The sequence below is a fragment of the Chiloscyllium punctatum genome, chromosome 28, assembly GCF_047496795.1.
Source record: "Chiloscyllium punctatum isolate Juve2018m chromosome 28, sChiPun1.3, whole genome shotgun sequence".
Classification (NCBI taxonomy): domain Eukaryota; kingdom Metazoa; phylum Chordata; class Chondrichthyes; order Orectolobiformes; family Hemiscylliidae; genus Chiloscyllium; species Chiloscyllium punctatum.
In genome coordinates, this window is record NC_092766.1 from 6,972,066 (window position 1) to 6,992,169 (window position 20,104).

At 58.3% G+C, this 20,104-nt stretch overlaps 1 protein-coding gene across 1 annotated transcript in view; it reads right to left on the bottom strand.

Annotated features, from left to right (window-relative positions):
* Nucleotides 1-584: 584 nt before the first annotated feature.
* The window catches only part of LOC140453881 (uncharacterized), a 38,048-nt gene continuing 18,528 nt past the window's right edge, over nt 585-20,104 (bottom strand). Inside the window, exon 3 of the mRNA XM_072548740.1 lies at nt 585-808. Within this exon, the coding sequence (XP_072404841.1) occupies nt 585-808 (224 nt within the window). The remainder of the gene's footprint in view (nt 809-20,104) is intronic.

The following is a 20,104-nucleotide window of genomic DNA, read 5'->3' on the forward strand; positions in this document are numbered from 1 at the left end:
AACCCACCTAACCTGCACATCCCTGGGCACTATGGGACAATTTCCCACGGCCAATCCACCTTAACCTGCACATCCCAGGGCACTATGGGACAATTTCCCACGGCCAATCCACCCTAACCTGCACATCCCTGGGGCACTATGGGACAATTTCCCACGGCCAATCCACCCTAACCTGCACATCCCTGGGCACTATGGACAATTTCCCCATGGCCAATCCACCCTAACCTGTACATCCCCGGGCACTATGGACAATTTCCACGGCCAATCCACCTTAACCTGCACATCCCTGGGCACTATGGGACAATTTCCCACGGCCAATCCACCCTAACCTGCACATCCCTGGGCACTATGGGACAATTTCCCATGACCAATCCAGCCTAACTGTACATCCCTGGGCACTATGGGACAATTTCCCATGGCCAACCCACCCTAACCTGCACATCCTGGGCACTATGGGGACAATTTCCCATGGCCAATCCACCCTAACCTGCACATAATCCTCACTCAGTCAGATAGTGATGAGGTGTGTCTCTGTGTTCCTGGATAGTGAGAGCTGACAGAGTCTCTCGATCCCAGTCTGGGCTTCACTCTGACCCAGGTGATTTCGGACAGGGGCCAAGTCCTGGAGCTGCTGAATTGTCCCTGTGTTTTGCAGTGATGCTGTGTTGCCCGGGGATAAGGGACACTCTTCTACCTCTCTTGCCTTGGTCCCACGCTGGTGAGGCGTCACTGTCCCGGGCGTGACTCATCCTGGCCATTCTACACCATCCTTTCCCACCTGCTCCAGGGCACGGCCAACTCCAACCAGCTGCAACACACAAACCGGACAGGAGGGGGCACCGTGAGATCCGTGTAACCATCCCCCTCTCAATGACACACCCGCAACAGCTCCCCCTCCCCCTCCCCCTGCCGTACCCCCAGGGGAAGGCAATGCAGGGGCTGAGGGTGAACAGACACACACACACCCTCTCTCTGAGATGGACTGGGCAGCCCACACCAGCACAAACTGGGCATGTTCTCACACCAACTCTCAGTATCTCGGGCTAATGCAGAATATTTAAACAGCAGCTCCAGTCTGCCCAGTGTCTGTGTGTGTCTGAGCGTGTCTCTGTGAGAGTGTATCGGTGTATGAGACAGAGCATGTGTTGTGTCTAAGTGAGTGTGTGTGCGCGCATGTGTCAGTGTGTGTGTATGTGTCAGTGTGAGTGAGAGTGAGTGTGCCTGTGTGTGTATATGTGAGTATATGTGTGAGAGTGAGTGTGTCTGTGTGAGTGCCAGTCTGGGTAAGTGTGCATCAGTGAGAATGTGAGCAAGATTGAGTGCGAGTACCTGAGTATGAGCAAGTGTGAGTGAATCTCAATGTGAACGAGTGTGTTTGAGTATCAGCAAGCATGTTAGTACGCGAGTGTGAGCGAGCATTAGTGTGAGCAAGTGTGTGTCAGTATGAGCAAGTGTCAGTGTGTGTGAGCAATGTGTCAGTGTCTCGATGTGAATATGAGTGTGAGAGCAAGTGAGTGGGTGTGAGCGAATGTGTCAGTGAATGTGAGCAAGTGTTAGTGAGTGTATCAGTGAGAGTAAGTTTGTGTCAATGTGAGAGAATATGTCAGTGTGTGTCTGAATGAGTATAAGTGCGGGCATAGTGAGAGTCAGTGTGAGCGAGTGTGAGAGTGAGTATGTGTGTGTCTGGTGAGTGTGAATGAGTGTGTCTGTGAGTTAGTGTGTCAGTGGGAGTGTGAGCGAGTGTTGTGAATGAGAGATTAGTGAGTGTGAGAGTGTAAGCAAATATGGCAGTGTGAACGAGTGTGTCAGTCTGAGTATGTGTGTGATGTGTAAGCGTATGAGTGCGAGTGAGTGTTAGGTAGTGTGTCAGAGTGAGTGAGTTTGTCAGTCTGAGCGAGGGTGTCAATGTGAGTATAAGTGTGAGAGAATGTCAGTGTGAGCATGTCAGTGCGAGCAAGTGTGTCAGTGTGAGCGTCAGTGTTAGTGTGTCAGTGAGTGAGTGTGTCCAGTGTGACTGTGTCAGTGTGAGTTAGTGTGTCAGTGAGCGAGTTGTGAGCGTGTGTCAGTATAAGCATGTGTCCGTGTGACTGTGTCAATGTGAGTGACAGAGTCAGTGTGAGCGTGTGTCAGTGTGAGTGACAGAGTCAGTGTGAGCGTGTGTCAGTGTGTGTCAGTGTGACTGTGTCAATGTGAGTGACAGAGTCAGTGTGAGCGTGTGTCAGTGTGAGTGACAGTGTCAGTGTGAGCGTGTGTGTCAGTGTGAGTGACAGAGTCAGTGTGAGTGTGTGTCAGTGTGAGTGTGTCAATGTGAGTGACAGAGTCAGTGTGAGTGACAGAGTCAGTGTGAGTGTGTCAATGTGAGTGACAGAGTCAGTGTGAGCGTGTGTCAGTGTGAGTGACAGAGTCAGTGTGAGCGTGTGTCCGTGTGTGTCAGTGTGACTGTGTCAGTGTGAGTGACAGAGTCAGTGTGAGTGTGTGTCAGGTGTGAGTGTGTCAGTGTGAGTGACAGAGTCAGTGTGAGCGTGTGTCAGTGTGAGTGACAGAGTCAGTGTGAGCGTGGTGTCAGTGTGTGTCAGTGTGACTGTGTCAATGTGAGTGACAGAGTCAGTGTGAGTGACAGAGTCAGTGTGAGTGACAGAGTCAGTGTGAGCGTGTGTCAGTGTGTGTCAGTGTGACTGTGTCAATGTGAGTGACAGAGTCAGTGTGAGTGTGTGTCAGTGTGACTGTGTCAATGTGAGTGACAGAGTCAGTGTGAGTGACAGAGTCAGTGTGAGTGTGTGTCAGTGTGAGTGTGTCAATGTGAGTGACAGAGTCAGTGTGAGCGTGTGTCAGTGTGACTGTGTCAATGTGAGGACAGAGTCAGTGTGAGCTTGTGTCAGTGTGAGTGCAGAGTCAGTGTGAGCGTGTGTCAGTGAGAGTGTGTGTGTGTGTCAATGTGAGAGTGTCAGTGTGAGTGTGTGTCAGTGTGACTGTGTCAGTGTGAGTGACAGAGTCAGTGTGAGCGTGTGTCAGTGTGAGTGTGTGTCAGTGTGTGTCAGTGTGACTGTGTCAATGTGAGTGACAGAGTCAGTGTGAGCGTGTGTCAGTGTGAGTGGCAGAGTCAGTGTGAGCGTGGTGTCAGTGAGAGTGTGTGTGTGTCAATGTGAGAGTGTCAGTGTGAGTGTGTGTCAGTGTGACTGTGTCAGTGTGAGTGACAGAGTCAGTGTGAGTGACAGAGTCAGTGTGAGTGACAGAGTCAGTGTGAGTGACAGAGTCAGTGTGAGTGTGTGTCAGTGTGAGTGACAGAGTCAGTGTGAGCGTGTGTCAGTGTGACTGTGTCAATGTGAGTGACAGAGTCAGTGTGAGCTTGTGTCAGTGTGAGTGGCAGAGTCAGTGTGAGCGTGTGTCAGTGAGAGTGTGTGTGTGTGTCAATGTGAGAGTGTCAGTGTGAGTGTGTGTCAGTGTGACTGTGTCAGTGTGAGTGACAGAGTCAGTGTGAGCGTGTGTCAGTGTGAGTGTGGTCAGTGTGTGTCAGTGTGGACTGTGTCAATGTGAGTGACAGAGTCAGTGTGAGCGTGTGTCAGTGTGAGTGGCAGAGTCAGTGTGAGCGTGTGTCAGTGAGAGTGTGTGTGTGTCAATGTGAGAGTGTCAGTGTGAGTGTGTGTCAGTGTGACTGTGTCAGTGTGAGTGACAGAGTCAGTGTGAGCGTGTGTCAGTGTGAGTGACAGAGTCAGTGTGAGCGTGTGTCAGTGTGACTGTGTCAGTGTGAGTGACAGAGTCAGTGTGAGCGTGTGTCAGTGTGAGTGTGTCAGGTGAGTGAGAGTCAGTGTGAGCGTGTGTCAGTGTGAGTGACAGAGTCAGTGTGAGCGTGTGTCAGTGTCAGAGTCAGTGTGAGCGTGTGTCAGTGTGAGTGTGTCAGTGTGAGTGACAGAGTCAGTGTGAGCGTGTGTCAGTGAGAGTGTGTGTGTGTCAATGTGAGAGTGTCAGTGTGAGTGTGTGTCAGTGTGACTGTGTCAGTGTGAGTGACAGAGTCAGTGTGAGCGTGTGTCAGTGTGAGTGACAGAGTCAGTGTGAGCGTGTGTCAGTGTGACTGTGTCAGTGTGAGTGACAGAGTCAGTGTGAGCGTGTGTCAGTGTGAGTGTGTCAGTTTGAGTGACAGAGTCAGTGTGAGGCGTGTGTCAGTGTGAGTGACAGAGTCAGTGTGAGCGTGTGTCAGTGTCAGAGTCAGTGTGAGCGTGTCAGTGTGAGTGTGTCAGTGTGAGTGACAGAGTCAGTGTGAGCGTGTGTCAGTGAGAGTGTGTGTCAGTGTGACTGTGTCAGTGTGAGTGACAGAGTCAGTGGGTGAGCGTGTGTCAGTGTGACTGTGTCAGTGTGAGTGACAGAGTCAGTGTGAGCGTGTGTCAGTGTGAGTGTGTCAGTGTGAGTGACAGAGTCAGTGTGAGCGTGTGTCAGTGAGAGTGTGTGTGTGTGTGTCAGTGTGAGCGAGTGTGAAAGTCACTTACTGCTGACGTTCCACAGGGAGAGCCCTTGATGTTCCCGACGTTCCAGTGGCTGTTCCTGGGAAGCTGCTCTCCGTCTGGGACTGGGGCCTGCGCTGGCTCCAAGGGCACGGCTGGCATTGGGGCAGGGGGCCAACAGGGAGGCCATTCGTCCCGGGTCAGCCGGGGAATGTGCGGCTCCGGGGGAAGAATGGGGACCAGAGGCAGGAGCAGTCGGAGCTGTCCAGGAGCGTCAGGCTCCCTCGCTGAGGAGGGGAGTACGCACCAACAGGGGACGGCCTCAGACTGACCCAACACGACCCACTCACTGCCCGGTGCGGGCGCTGGGCACATCGCCGGGTACCCTCTGACCTCTCTGTGCCAGGCAGTTCACAGGATGGAGCCTGGGGCTGGGGTCTCCGAGGACCGGGGGAGACAGGATCAGGCCACAATCGGAGACCCTCAGGAGGGCTGGGGGGGGACAACGGCTGGAGATTCAGAGTCTGGGGCCTGGGCTTTCTGGGGAACAGGGAAGAGGGAGATACTTCACGGCAGGACAGGAAGGATCAGAGGGAGGGGGGGGGGCGGGAGGGGGGGGGGGCGGGATGGGGGTGAGGGAGGGAGAGGGGGGGGGAGGGAGAGGGAGGGGGAGGGAGAGGGGGGGGGGGGAGGGAGAGGAGGGGGAGGGAGAGGGGGGGGAGGGAGAGGGAGGGAGAGGAGAGGGAGGGAGAGGGAGGGAGAAGGGAAGGGGGGGGGGAGGAAGGGGGGAAGGGAGGGGAGGGAGGGGGGAGGGAGGGAGGGAGAAGGGGGAGGGGAGATGGAGAGGGGCAAGGGAGAGGGGAGGGGCAAGGGAGAAGGGGAGGGCAAGGGAGAAGGGGAGGGGCAAGGGAGAAGAAGGGGAGGGCAAGGGAGAAGGGGAGGGGCAAGGGAGAAGGGGAGGGGCAAGGGAGAAGGGGAGGGGCAAGGGAGAAGGGGAGGGGCAAGGGAGAAGGGGAGGGGCAAGGGAGAAGGGGAGGGGCAAGGGAGAAGGGGAGGGGCAAGGGAGAAGGGGAGGGGCAAGGGAGAAGGGAGGGGCAAGGGAGAAGGGGAGGGGCAAGGGAGAAGGGGAGGGGGCAAGGGAGAAGGGGAGGGGCAAGGGAGAAGGGGGAGAGGGCAAGGAGAAGGGGAGGGGCAAGGGAGAAGGGGAGGGGCAAGGGAGAAGGGAGGGGCAAGGGAGAAGGGGAGGGGCAAGGGGAGGGGGGGGAAGGGAGAGGGGGGTAGGGTGAGGGGGGTAGGAGAGGGGGGGAGAAGGGAGGGGGGGGAAGGGGGGGAAGGGAGGGGGGGAAGGGAGGGGGGGGGAAGGGGGGGAAGGGAGAGGGGGAAGGGGGAAAGGGAGAGGAGGGGGGGAGGGAGGGAGAGAAGGGAGAGGGGGAGGGAGAGGAAGAGGAAGAGGGGCGGAAGGGAAGGAGGGGGAAGGGAGGAGCGGGGGGGAAGGAGAGGGGGAAGGGAGAGCGGGGGGAAGGGAGAGCGGGGGGAAGGGAGAGCGGGGGGGAGAGGAGAAGGGGGGGAGAGGGAGAAGGGGGGGGGAGAGGAGAAGGGGGGGGGAGAGGGAGAAGGGGGGGCGAGGAGAAGGGGGGGGAGAGGGAGAAAGGGGGGAGAGGGAGAAGGGGGGGAGAGAGGGAGAAGGGGGGGAGAGGGAGAAGGGGGGGGGGAAGAGGGAGAAGGGGGGGAGAGGGAGAAGGGGGGGGAGAGGGAGAAGGGGGGGCGAGAGGGAAAAAGGGGGGGTAGAGGGGAGAAGGGGGGGGGGGAGAGGGAGAAGGGGAAGGGAGATGGAGAGAGAGGGAGAGAGACCGGGAGGGAGAAGGAGAGGCAGAAGGTGAAGGGAGAGAGAGAGGGGAGAGAGAATGGGGGGAGAGAAGAGACGAGAGAGGGAGAGATGAAAGAGAAAGAGAAAGAAAGAGAGAGAGACCGGGAGGGAGGGATAGGGAGACCGGGGGGAGGACGAGAGGGGGATGATGGAGAGAGAGTCGGAGAGAGGGAGGAGGGAGGAGAGGAAGAGAGAGGAAGAGGGAAGGGAGACGACAGGGCGGAGGGAGAGACGGGAGGGAGGGAGAGGGGAGGGAGGGCGGCGACGAGGGGGAGGGAGGTGAGGGAGAGGGGGAGGGAGGGAGAGAGAGAGGGAGGAGAGGGAAAGAGGGGGAATGGAAGGGAGGCAGGGAGGAGAGAAGGGAGAGTAGGAGGTGAGGAAGGGGAGGGAGAAAAAGGATGACACCAAAACACAAGAGACGGATGGATACATGGCAACCCAAAAATACGGGATGACGGGAGCAGGAGAGGAGACTGAGAGGGAAATGGACGAGAAAAGAATAAACCAGTGAATAGTCACAGTCGGGACAAAATGAGACATTTATAAACTAATGAAGAGAATGAAACAGGGAAAAGTGAGAACTCAGCCACATTCGCCCTGCCACAGTGGGCACTGACCATCACCGGGCACTGACGACACCCCGGTACTGACCATCACCGGGCACTGACCATCACCGGGCACTGACCATCACCCGGTACTGACCATCACCGGGCACTGACCATCACCGGGCACTGACGATCACCCGGTACTGACCATCACCGGGCACTGACCATCACCGGGCACTGACCATCACCGGGCACTGACCATCACTGCACAGTGACCAGGAGCAGGAACCCTGGCTGATTTCCCCCCCTCTCTCTCTAATATAGGGGTCAGTGGGCAGTGACCAGGAGCAGGAACCCTGGCTGATTTCCCCCCCCGCCTCTCTCTAATATAGGGGTCAGTGGGCAGTGACCAGGAGCAGGAACCCTGGCTGATTTCCCCCCCCCCTCTCTAATATAGGGGTCAGTGGGCAGTGACCAGGAACAGGAACCCTGGCTGATTTCCCCCCCCCCCCCTCTCTAATATAGGGGTCAGTGGGCAGTGACCAGGAGCAGGAACCCTGGCTGATTTCCCCCCCCCCCCTCTCTCTAATATAGGGGTCAGTGGGCAGTGACCAGGAACAGGAACCCTGGCTGATTTCCCCCCCCCCCCCCTCTCTCTAATATAGGGGTCAGTGGGCAGTGACCAGGAGCAGGAACCCTGGCTGATTTCCCCCCCCCCTCCCTCTAATGTAGGGGTCAGTGGGCAGTGACCAGGAGCAGGAACCCTGGCTGATTTTCCCCCCCCCTCTCTAATATAGGGGTCAGTGGGCAGTGACCAGGAGCAGGAACCCTGGCTGATTTCCCCCCCCCTCTCTAATATAGGGGTCAGTGGGCAGTGACCAGGAGCAGGAACCCTGGCTGATTTCCCCCCCCCCCTCTCTAATGTAGGGGTCAGTGGGCAGTGACCAGGAGCAGGAACCCTGGCTGATTTCCCCCCCCTCTCTAATATAGGGGTCAGTGGGCAGTGACCAGGAGCAGGAACCCTGGCTGATTTCCCCTTCTCTCTCTAATATAGGGGTCAGTGGGCAGTGACCAGGAGGAGGAACCCTGGCTGATTTCCCCCCTCTCTCTAATATAGGGGTCAGTGGACAGTGACCAGGAGCAGGAACCCTGGCTGATATCCCCCCTCTCTCTAATGTAGGGGTCAGTGGGCAGTGACCAGGAGCAGGAACCATGGCTGATTTCCCCCCCCCCTCTCTAATGTAGGGGTCAGTGGGCAGTGACCAGGAGCAGGAACCCTGGCTGATTTCCCCCCCCTCTCTAATATAGGGGTCAGTGGGCAGTGACCAGGAGCAGGAACCCTGGCTGATTTCCCCTTCTCTCTCTAATATAGGGGTCAGTGGGCAGTGACCAGGAGCAGGAACCCTGGCTGATTTCCCCCCCCCTCTCTAATATAGGGGTCAGTGGGCAGTGACCAGGAGCAGGAACCCTGGCTGATATCCCCCCTCTCTCTCTAATATAGGGGTCAGTGGGCAGTGACCAGGAGCAGGAACCCTGGCTGATTTCCCCCCCCCCTCTCTCTAATATAGGGGTCAGTGGGCAGTGACCAGGAGCAGGAACCCTGGCTGATTTCCCCCCCCCTCCGTCTAATGTAGGGGTCAGTGGGCAGTGACCAGGAGCAGGAACCCTGTCTGATTTCCCCCCCCCCCTCTCTAATATAGGGGTCAGTGGGCAGTGACCAGGAGCAGGAACCCTGGCTGATTTCCCCCCTCTCTCTAATATAGGGGTCAGTGGGCAGTGACCAGGAGCAGGAACCCTGGCTGATTTCCCCCCCTCTCTCTAATATCGGGGTCAGTGGGCAGTGACCAGGAGCAGGAGCCCTGGCTGATTTCCCCCTCTCTCTCTAATATAGGGGTCAGTGGGCAGTGACCAGGAGCAGGAACCCTGGCTGATATCCCCCCCCCCCTCTCTCTAATATAGGGGTCAGTGGGCAGTGACCAGGAGCAGGAACCCTGGCTGATTTCCCCCCTCTCTCTAATATAGGCGTCAGTGGGCAGTGACCAGGAGCAGGAACCCTGGCTGATTTCCCCCCCTCTCTCTCTAATATAGGGGTCAGTGGGCAGTGACCAGGAGCAGGAGCCCTGGCTGATTTCCCCCTCTCTCTAATATAGGGGTCAGTGGGCAGTGACCAGGAGCAGGAACCCTGGCTGATTTCCCCCCCCCCTCTCTCTCTAATATAGGGGTCAGTGGACAGTGACCAGGAGCAGGAGCCCTGGCTGATTTCCCTCCTGTGTTGTCCAGTCTATACCTTCTGTCAAAGTGAAGCTGAGCCAGTGACAGTGAATGGAATAAAGCTCCATTTTCCCGAGCAGAGGTCTCAGCCCTTTGAAGTGTAATGCCTGTTGCTGAAGATCCCTTAGCCATGAATGTGCCCACAGCAGCCTGTTCCCAAGAAGCAGCCGGAGTGACATGACAGTGACAGATGTGAGAAATCCTCTCTGTCACTGGGAGACACCCCTCTCAGTGATAGCCTGCCCTGTGCTCACTGAGCTGTTCCACTGGCACAGTCCCAGATGGGATGGTGCAAAACCAGGGAGGGACGTGATGAGGGCGGTGTCGAGGGGCTGGTCTTACGCTGGGAGAGGAGGGGGCAACATTCCAGCAATATTGCAAAGCTGCATTTTTGAGTAGCACCTCAAGCCTGGGGAGAGAGTTGGGGGGAGGGGGAGGAGATGAGGTGTGCTACGATGGGGACTGGGGTAAGGTTCGGGGCTGTTGGGGTGGGGAGGGTCACTGTGAGCTGGAGGGTCACCCCGGTAAATTTGAAAGCTGAGGCCGTAACCCATTCTCAGGCCGTTCAGCTGTGCCTGGGTTGGTTAGCCTGGTTGGCTTGGTCACTGACCGGGTTAACTGAACGACCAGTGGGCGGAGCTCACTGCCTGCCACAGAAACCCTATCACACCCAGCGACAGGGTTGGCAACTGTGCCCCCCACCCCATGGTCCCCCACATCCCCACCCTAACGTTACCCAGGCATGGAACACACACACACACTCCCTGAGCAGACTACAGACCCACTCACACACACTCCCCGAGCAGACTACAGACCGATACACACACACTCCCCGAGCAGACTACAGACCCACCCCCACACACTCCCCGAGCAGACTACAGACCCACCCTCACACTCCTCGAGTAGACTACAGACCCACTCACACACACTCCCCGAGTAGACTACAGACCCACCCACACACACTCCCCGAGCAGTCTACAGACCCACCCACACACACTACCCAAGCAGACTACAGACCGATACACACACACTCCCCGAGCAGACTACAGACCCACCCACACACACTCCCCGAGTAGACTACAGACCCACCCACACACACTCCCCGAGCAGTCTACAGACCCACCCACACACACTACCCGAGCAGATTACAGACCGATACACACACACTCCCCGAGCAGACTACAGACCCATCCACACACACTCCCCGAGCAGACTACAGACCCACCCTCACACTCCCCGAGCAGACTACAGACCCACCCACACACACTGCCTGAGCAGACTACAGACCCACCCACACACACTGCCTGAGCAGACTACAGACCCACCCACACACACACTCCCCGAGCAGACTACAGACCCACCCACACACACTCCCCGAGCAGACTACAGACTGATACACACACACTGCCCGAGCAGACTACAGACCCACCCACACACACTCCCCGAGCAGACTACAGACCCACCCACACACACTCCCCGAGCAGTCTACAGACCCATCCACACACACTCCCCGAGCAGACTACAGACCCATCCCCACACACTCCCCGAGCAGACTACAGACCCACCCTCACACACTCCCCGAGCAGACTACAGACCCACCCACACACACTCCCCGAGCAGACTACAGACCGATACACACACACTCCCCGAGCAGACTACTGACCCACCCACACACACTCCCCGAGCAGACTACAGACCCACCCACACACACTCCCCGAGCAGACTACAGACCCACTCACACACACTCCCCGAGCAGACTACAGACCGATACACACACACTCCCCGAGCAGACTACAGACCCACCCTCACACACTCCCCGAGCAGACTACAGACCCACCCACACACACTCCCCGAGCAGACTACAGACCGATACACACACTCCCCGAGCAGTCTATAGACCCACCCTCACACTCCCCGAGCAGTCTACAGACCCACCCACACACACACTCCCCGAGCAGACTACAGACCCACCCACACACACTCCCCGAGCAGACTACAGACCGATACACACACACTCCCCGAGCAGACTACAGACCCACCCACACACACTCCCCGAGTAGACTACAGACCCACCCACACACACTCCCCGAGCAGACTACAGACCCACCCACACACACTACCCGAGCAGATTACAGACCGATACACACACACTCCCCGAGCAGACTACAGACCCATCCACACACACTCCCCGAGCAGACTACAGACCCACCCTCACACTCCCCGAGCAGACTACAGACGCACCCACACACACTCCCCGAGTAGACTACAGACCAATATACACACTCCCCGAGCAGACTACAGACCCACCCACACACACTGCCCGAGCAGACTACAGACCCACCCACACACACTCCCCGAGCAGACTACAGACCGATACACACACACTCCCCGAGCAGTCTACAGACCCACCCACACACACACTCCCCGAGCAGACTACAGACTGATACACACACACTGCCCGAGCAGACTACAGACCCACCCACACACACTCCCCGAGCAGACTACAGACCCACCCACACACACTCCCCGAGCAGTCTACAGACCCATTCACACACACTCCCCGAGCAGACTACAGACCCATCCCCACACACTCCCCGAGCAGACTACAGACCCACCCTCACACACTCCCCGAGCAGACTACAGACCCACCCTCACACACTCCCCGAGCAGACTACAGACCGATACACACACTCCCCGAGCAGTCTATAGACCCACCCTCACACTCCCCGAGCAGTCTACAGACCCACCCACACACACTCCCCGAGCAGACTACAGACCGATACACACACACTCCCCGAGCAGACTACAGACCCACCCACACACACACTCCCCGAGCAGACTACAGACTGATACACACACACTGCCCGAGCAGACTACAGACCCACCCACACACACTCCCCGAGCAGACTACAGACCCACCCACACACACTCCCCGAGCAGTCTACAGACCCATCCACACACACTCCCCGAGCAGACTACAGACCCATCCCCACACACTCCCCGAGCAGACTACAGACCCACCCTCACACACTCCCCGAGCAGACTACAGACCCACCCACACACACTCCCCGAGCAGACTACAGACCCACCCTCACACACTCCCCGAGCAGACTACAGACCGATACACACACTCCCCGAGCAGTCTATAGACCCACCCTCACACTCCCCGAGCAGTCTACAGACCCACCCACACACACACTCCCCGAGCAGACTACAGACCCACCCACACACACTCCCCGAGCAGACTACAGACCGATACACACACACTCCCCGAGCAGACTACAGACTGACACACACACACTCCCCGAGCAGTCTACAGACCCACCCACACACACTCCCCGAGCAGACTACAGACCGATACCACACTCCCCGAGCAGATTACAGATCCACCCTCACACACTCCCCGAGCAGACTACAGACCCACCCACACACACTCCCCGAGCAGACTACAGACCCACCCACACACACTCCCCGAGCAGACTACAGACCCACCCACACACACTCCCCGAGCAGATTACAGACCCACTCACACACACTCCCCGAGCAGATTACAGACCCAACCACACACACTCCCCGAGCAGATTACAGACCCACCCCCACACACTCCCCGAGCAGATTACAGACCCACCCCCACACACTCCCCGAGCAGATTACAGACCCACCCTCACACTCCCCGAGCAGACTACAGACGCACCCACACACACTCCCCGAGTAGACTACAGACCCACTCACACACACTCCCCGAGCAGACTACAGACCGATACACACACACTCCCCGAGCAGTCTACAGACCCACCCACACACACTCCCCGAGCAGACTACAGACCGATACACACACACTCCCCGAGCAGACTACAGACCGACACACACACACTCCCCGAGCAGTCTACAGACCCACCCACACACACTCCCCGAGCAGACTACAGACCGATACCACACTCCCCGAGCAGATTACAGATCCAGCCTCACACACTCCCCGAGCAGACTACAGACCCACCCACACACACTCCCCGAGCAGACTACAGACCCACCCACACACACTCCCCGAGCAGACTACAGACCCACCCACACACACTCCCCGAGCAGATTACAGACCCACTCACACACACTCCCCGAGCAGATTACAGACCCACCCACACACACTCCCCGAGCAGATTACAGACCCACCCCCACACACTCCCCGAGCAGATTACAGACCCACCCCGACACACTCCCCGAGCAGACTACAGACCCACCCTCACACTCCCCGAGCAGACTACAGACGCACCCACACACACTCCCCGAGTAGACTACAGACCAATATACACACTCCCCGAGCAGACTACAGACCCACCCACACACACTGCCCGAGCAGACTACAGACCCACCCACACACACTCCCCGAGCAGACTACAGACCGATACACACACACTCCCCGAGCAGTCTACAGACCCACCCACACACACACTCCCCGAGCAGACTACAGACTGATACACACACACTGCCCGAGCAGACTACAGACCCACCCACACACACTCCCCGAGCAGACTACAGACCCACCCACACACACTCCCCGAGCAGTCTACAGACCCATTCACACACACTCCCCGAGCAGACTACAGACCCATCCCCACACACTCCCCGAGCAGACTACAGACCCACCCTCACACACTCCCCGAGCAGACTACAGACCCACCCTCACACACTCCCCGAGCAGACTACAGACCGATACACACACTCCCCGAGCAGTCTATAGACCCACCCTCACACTCCCCGAGCAGTCTACAGACCCACCCACACACACTCCCCGAGCAGACTACAGACCGATACACACACACTCCCCGAGCAGACTACAGACCCACCCACACACACACTCCCCGAGCAGACTACAGACTGATACACACACACTGCCCGAGCAGACTACAGACCCACCCACACACACTCCCCGAGCAGACTACAGACCCACCCACACACACTCCCCGAGCAGACTACAGACCCATCCCCACACACTCCCCGAGCAGACTACAGACCCACCCTCACACACTCCCCGAGCAGACTACAGACCCACCCACACACACTCCCCGAGCAGACTACAGACCCACCCTCACACACTCCCCGAGCAGACTACAGACCGATACACACACTCCCCGAGCAGTCTATAGACCCACCCTCACACTCCCCGAGCAGTCTACAGACCCACCCACACACACACTCCCCGAGCAGACTACAGACCCACCCACACACACTCCCCGAGCAGACTACAGACCGATACACACACACTCCCCGAGCAGACTACAGACCGACACACACACACTCCCCGAGCAGTCTACAGACCCACCCACACACACTCCCCGAGCAGACTGCATACCGATACCACACTCCCCGAGCAGACTACAGACCGATACCACACTCCCCGAGCAGATTACAGATCCACCCTCACACACTCCCCGAGCAGACTACAGACCCACCCACACACACTCCCCGAGCAGACTACAGACCCACCCACACACACTCCCCGAGCAGACTACAGACCCACCCACACACACTCCCCGAGCAGATTACAGACCCACTCACACACACTCCCCGAGCAGATTACAGACCCACCCACACACACTCCCCGAGCAGATTACAGACCCACCCCCACACACTCCCCGAGCAGATTACAGACCCACCCCCACACACTCCCCGAGCAGATTACAGACCCACCCTCACACTCCCCGAGCAGACTACAGACCCACCCACACACACTCCCCGAGCAGACTACAGACCCACCCACACACACTCCCCGAGCAGACTACAGACCCACCCACACACACTCCCCGAGCAGATTACAGACCCACTCACACACACTCCCCGAGCAGATTACAGACCCACCCACACACACTCCCCGAGCAGATTACAGACCCACCCCCACACACTCCCCGAGCAGATTACAGACCCACCCTCACACTCCCCGAGCAGACTACCGACCCATCCACAGGCTAATCCAGGCTAATCTGCACCATCATCAACACACAGGGAGGGGATGACAGAGGTAGGTAGGGAGGGGGTGTGGGGCTGGAGGGGGTGTAGGGGCTGGAGGGGGTGACAGAGATAGGGAGGGTGTGAAGGGGCTGGAGGGGGTGTAGGGGCTGGAGGGGGTGACAGGGATAGGGAGGGGGTGTAGGGGCTGGAGGGGGTGACAGAGATAGGGAGGGGGTGTAGGGGCTGGAGGGGGTGACAGAGATAGGGAGGGGGTGTAGGGGCTGGAGGGGGTGACAGAGATAGGGAGGGGGTGTAGGGGCTGGAGGGGGTGACAGAGATAGGGAGGGGGTGTAGGGGGTGTAGGGGGTGACAGAGATAGGGAGGGGGTGTAGGGGCTGGAGGGGGTGACAGAGATAGGGAGGGGGTGTAGGGGCTGGAGGAGGGGACCGAGATAGGGAGGGGGTGTAGGGGCTGGAGGGGGTGACAGGGATAGGGAGTGCGTGGAGGGGGTGTAGGGGCTGGAGAAGGGGACAGGGATAGGGAGGGATGGAGTGGCTGGAGGGGGTGACAGGGATAGGGAGGGGTGGAGTGGCTGGAGGGGGTGACAGGGATAGGGAGGGGGTGACAGCGATAGGGAGGGTGTGAAGGGTGTGAAGGGGCTGGAGGGGGTGTAGGGGCTGGAGGGGGTGACAGCGATAGGGAGGGGGTGACAGCGATAGGGAGGGGGTGACAGCGATAGGGAGGGGCTGCAGGGGCTGGAGGGGGGAAAGGGGCTGGAGGGGGGAAAGGGGCTGGAGGGGGTATAGGGGCTGGAGGGGGTATAGGGGCTGGAGGGGGTATAGGGGCTGGAGGGGGTATAGTGGCTGGAGGGGGGGTAGGGGCTGGAGGGGGTATAGGGGCTGGAGGGGGTATAGGGGCTGGAGGGGGGGTAGGGGCTGGAGGGGGGGTAGGGGCTGGAGGGGGGGTAGGGGCTGGAGGGGGGGTAGGGGCTGGAGGGGGGGTAGGGGCTGGAGGGGGGGTAGGGGCTGGAGGGGGTATAGGGGCTGGAGGGGGTATAGGGGCTGGAGGGGGGGTAGGGGCTGGAGGGGGGGTAGGGGCTGGAGGGGGGGTAGGGGCTGGAGGGGGGGTAGGGGCTGGAGGGGGGGTAGGGGCTGGAGGGGGTGACAGGGATAGGGAGGGGCTGCAGGAGCTGTGCTGGGATTCAAACCAGCTGTGGCTCTGACTGGTGTTCAGTTGCTTACCTGTGCCTGGCAGAGCCTGGTGGTGTGGGGGGTGGGGGGGGTGGGGGTTTGGTAACCCCGTGGGAAAGCTCAGCCCCGGGTCCTGTTCTGCCAGGGGAGCTGGGTGGTGTGGGGATGGGGCTGTGGGGGTACTGACTCACCCAGTGCCCAGTTGAGAGCTGACACTTGCTGAAGTTCCCTTCCGGATGACAGTGTGCCCAACGCCCAGTACAGAGTTAGAGACTGGAGTTTCCTGTTACTGTTAGAGAACACACCCACCCAGACAGAATTAACCCCATCACGACAGGGACACACTCAGCACACACTCCACCTCACACACACACACACACTCAACCCAGCTCACACACACACTCACCGCACACTCCAGCTCACACACACTCACCGCACAATCCAGCTCACACACACTCACCGCACAATCCAGCCCACACACACTCACCGCACAATCCAGCTCACACACACTCACCCCACAATCCAGCCCACACACCCTCACCGCACAATCCAGCTCACACACACTCACCGCACAATCCAGCTCTCTCACACTCACCGCACAATCCAGCTCTCTCACACTCACCGCACAATCCAGCTCTCTCACACACCCTCACCGCACAATCCAGCCCACACACACTCACCCCACAATCCAGCTCACACACACTCACCCCACAATCCAGCTCACACACACACTCACCGCACAATCCAGCTCACACACACTCACCCCACAATCCAGCTCTCACACACTCACCGCACAATCCAGCTCACACACACTCACCGCACAATCCAGCTCACACACACACACTCACCGCACAATCCAGCTCACACACACTCACCGCACAATCCAGCTCTCTCACACTCACCCCAGAATCCAGCTCACACACACTCACCGCACAATCCAGCTCACACACACTCACCGCACAATCCAGCTCACACACACTCACCGCACAGTCCAGCTCACACACACTCACCGCACAGTCCAGCTCACACACACTCACCGCACAATCCAGCTCACACACACTCACCGCACAATCCAGCTCACAAACACTCACCGCACAATCCAGCTCTCACACACTCACCGCACAGTCCAGCCCACACACACTCACCGCACAATCCAGCTCACACACACTCCCCGCACAATCCAGCCCACACACACTCACCCCACAATCCAGCCCACACACACTCACCGCACAATCCAGCTCACACACACACTCACCCCACAATCCAGCTCACACACACACACTCACCGCACAATCCAGCTCACACACACTCACCCCACAATCCAGCCCACACACACTCACCGCACAATCCAGCTCACACACACACACTCACCGCACAATCCAGCTCACACACACACACTCACCGCACAATCCAGCTCTCACACACTCACCGCACAATCCAGCTCACACACACTCACCGCACAGTCCAGCTCACACACACTCACCGCACAGTCCAGCTCACACACACACACACTCACCGCACAATCCAGCTCACACACACTCACCGCACAATCCAGCCCACACACACTCACCGCACAATCCAGCTCTCACACACTCACCGCACAATCCAGATCTCACACACTCACCGCACAATCCAGCTCACACACACTCACCGCACAGTCCAGCTCACACACACTCACCGCACAGTCCAGCTCACACACACTCACCGCACAATCCAGCCCACACACACACACTCACCGCACAATCCAGCTCACACACACACTCACCGCACAATTGAACTAACACACACTCACCGCACAATCCAGCTCACACACACTCACCGCACAATCCAGCTCACACACACTCACCCCAGAATCCAGCTCACACACACTCGCCGCACAATCCAGCCCACACACACACTCACCGCACAATCCAGCTCACACACACTCACCGCACAATCCAGCTCACACACACTCACCGCACAATCCAGCTCTCTCACACTCACCCCAGAATCCAGCTCACACACACTCACCGCACAATCCAGCCCACACACACTCACCCCACAATCCAGCTCTCACACACTCACCGCACAATCCAGCTCTCACACACTCACCGCACAATCCAGCTCACACACACTCACCGCACAATCCAGCTCACACACACACACTCACCGCACAATCCAGCTCACACACACTCACCGCACAATCCAGCTCACACACACTCATCGCACAATCCAGCTCACACACACTCACCGCACAATCCAGCTCACACACACTCATCGCACAATCTAGCTCACACACACTCACCGCACAATCCAGCTCTCTCACACTCACCCCAGAATCCAGCTCACACACACTCACCGCACAATCCAGCTCACACACACTCACCGCACAATCCAGCTCACACACACTCACCGCACAGTCCAGCCCACACACACTCACCGCACAGTCCAGCTCACACACACTCACCGCACAGTCCAGCTCACACACACTCACCGCACAATCCATCTCACACACACTCACCGCACAATCCAGCTCACAAACACTCACCGCACAATCCAGCTCTCACACACTCACCGCACAGTCCAGCCCACACACACTCACCGCACAATCCAGCTCACACACACTCCCCGCACAATCCAGCCCACACACACTCACCCCACAATCCAGCCCACACACACTCACCGCACAATCCAGCTCACACACACACTCACCCCACAATCCAGCTCACACACACTCACCGCACAGTCCAGCTCACACACACTCACCGCACAGTCCAGCTCACACACACTCACCGCACAATCCAGCTCACACACACTCACCGCACAATCCAGCTCACAAACACTCACCGCACAATCCAGCTCTCACACACTCACCGCACAGTCCAGCCCACACACACTCACCGCACAATCCAGCTCACACACACTCCCCGCACAATCCAGCCCACACACACTCACCCCACAATCCAGCCCACACACACTCACCGCACAATCCAGCTCACACACACACTCACCCCACAATCCAGCTCACACACACACACTCACCGCACAATCCAGCTCACACACACTCACCCCACAATCCAGCCCACACACACTCACCGCACAATCCAGCTCACACACACACACTCACCGCACAATCCAGCTCACACACACACACTCACCGCACAATCCAGCTCTCACACACTCACCGCACAGTCCAGCTCACACACACTCACCGCACAGTCCAGCTCACACACACACACACTCACCGCACAATCCAGCTCACACACACTCACCGCACAATCCAGCCCACACACACTCACCGCACAATCCAGATCTCACACACTCACCGCACAATCCAGCTCTCACACACTCACCGCACAGTCCAGCTCACACACACTCACCGCACAGTCCAGCTCACACACACTCACCGCACAGTCCAGCTCACACACACTCACCGCACAATCCAGCCCACACACACACACTCACCGCACAATCCAGCTCACACACACACTCACCGCACAATTGAACTAACACACACTCACCGCACAATCCAGCTCACACACACTCACCGCACAATCCAGCTCACACACACTCACCCCAGAATCCAGCTCACACACACTCGCCGCACAATCCAGCCCACACACACACTCACCGCACAATCCAGCTCACACACACTCACCGCACAATCCAGCTCACACACACTCACCGCACAATCCAGCTCTCTCACACTCACCCCAGAATCCAGCTCACACACACTCACCGCACAATCCAGCCCACACACACTCACCCCACAATCCAGCTCTCACACACTCACCGCACAATCCAGCTCTCACACACTCACCGCACAATCCAGCTCACACACACTCACCGCACAATCCAGCTCACACACACACA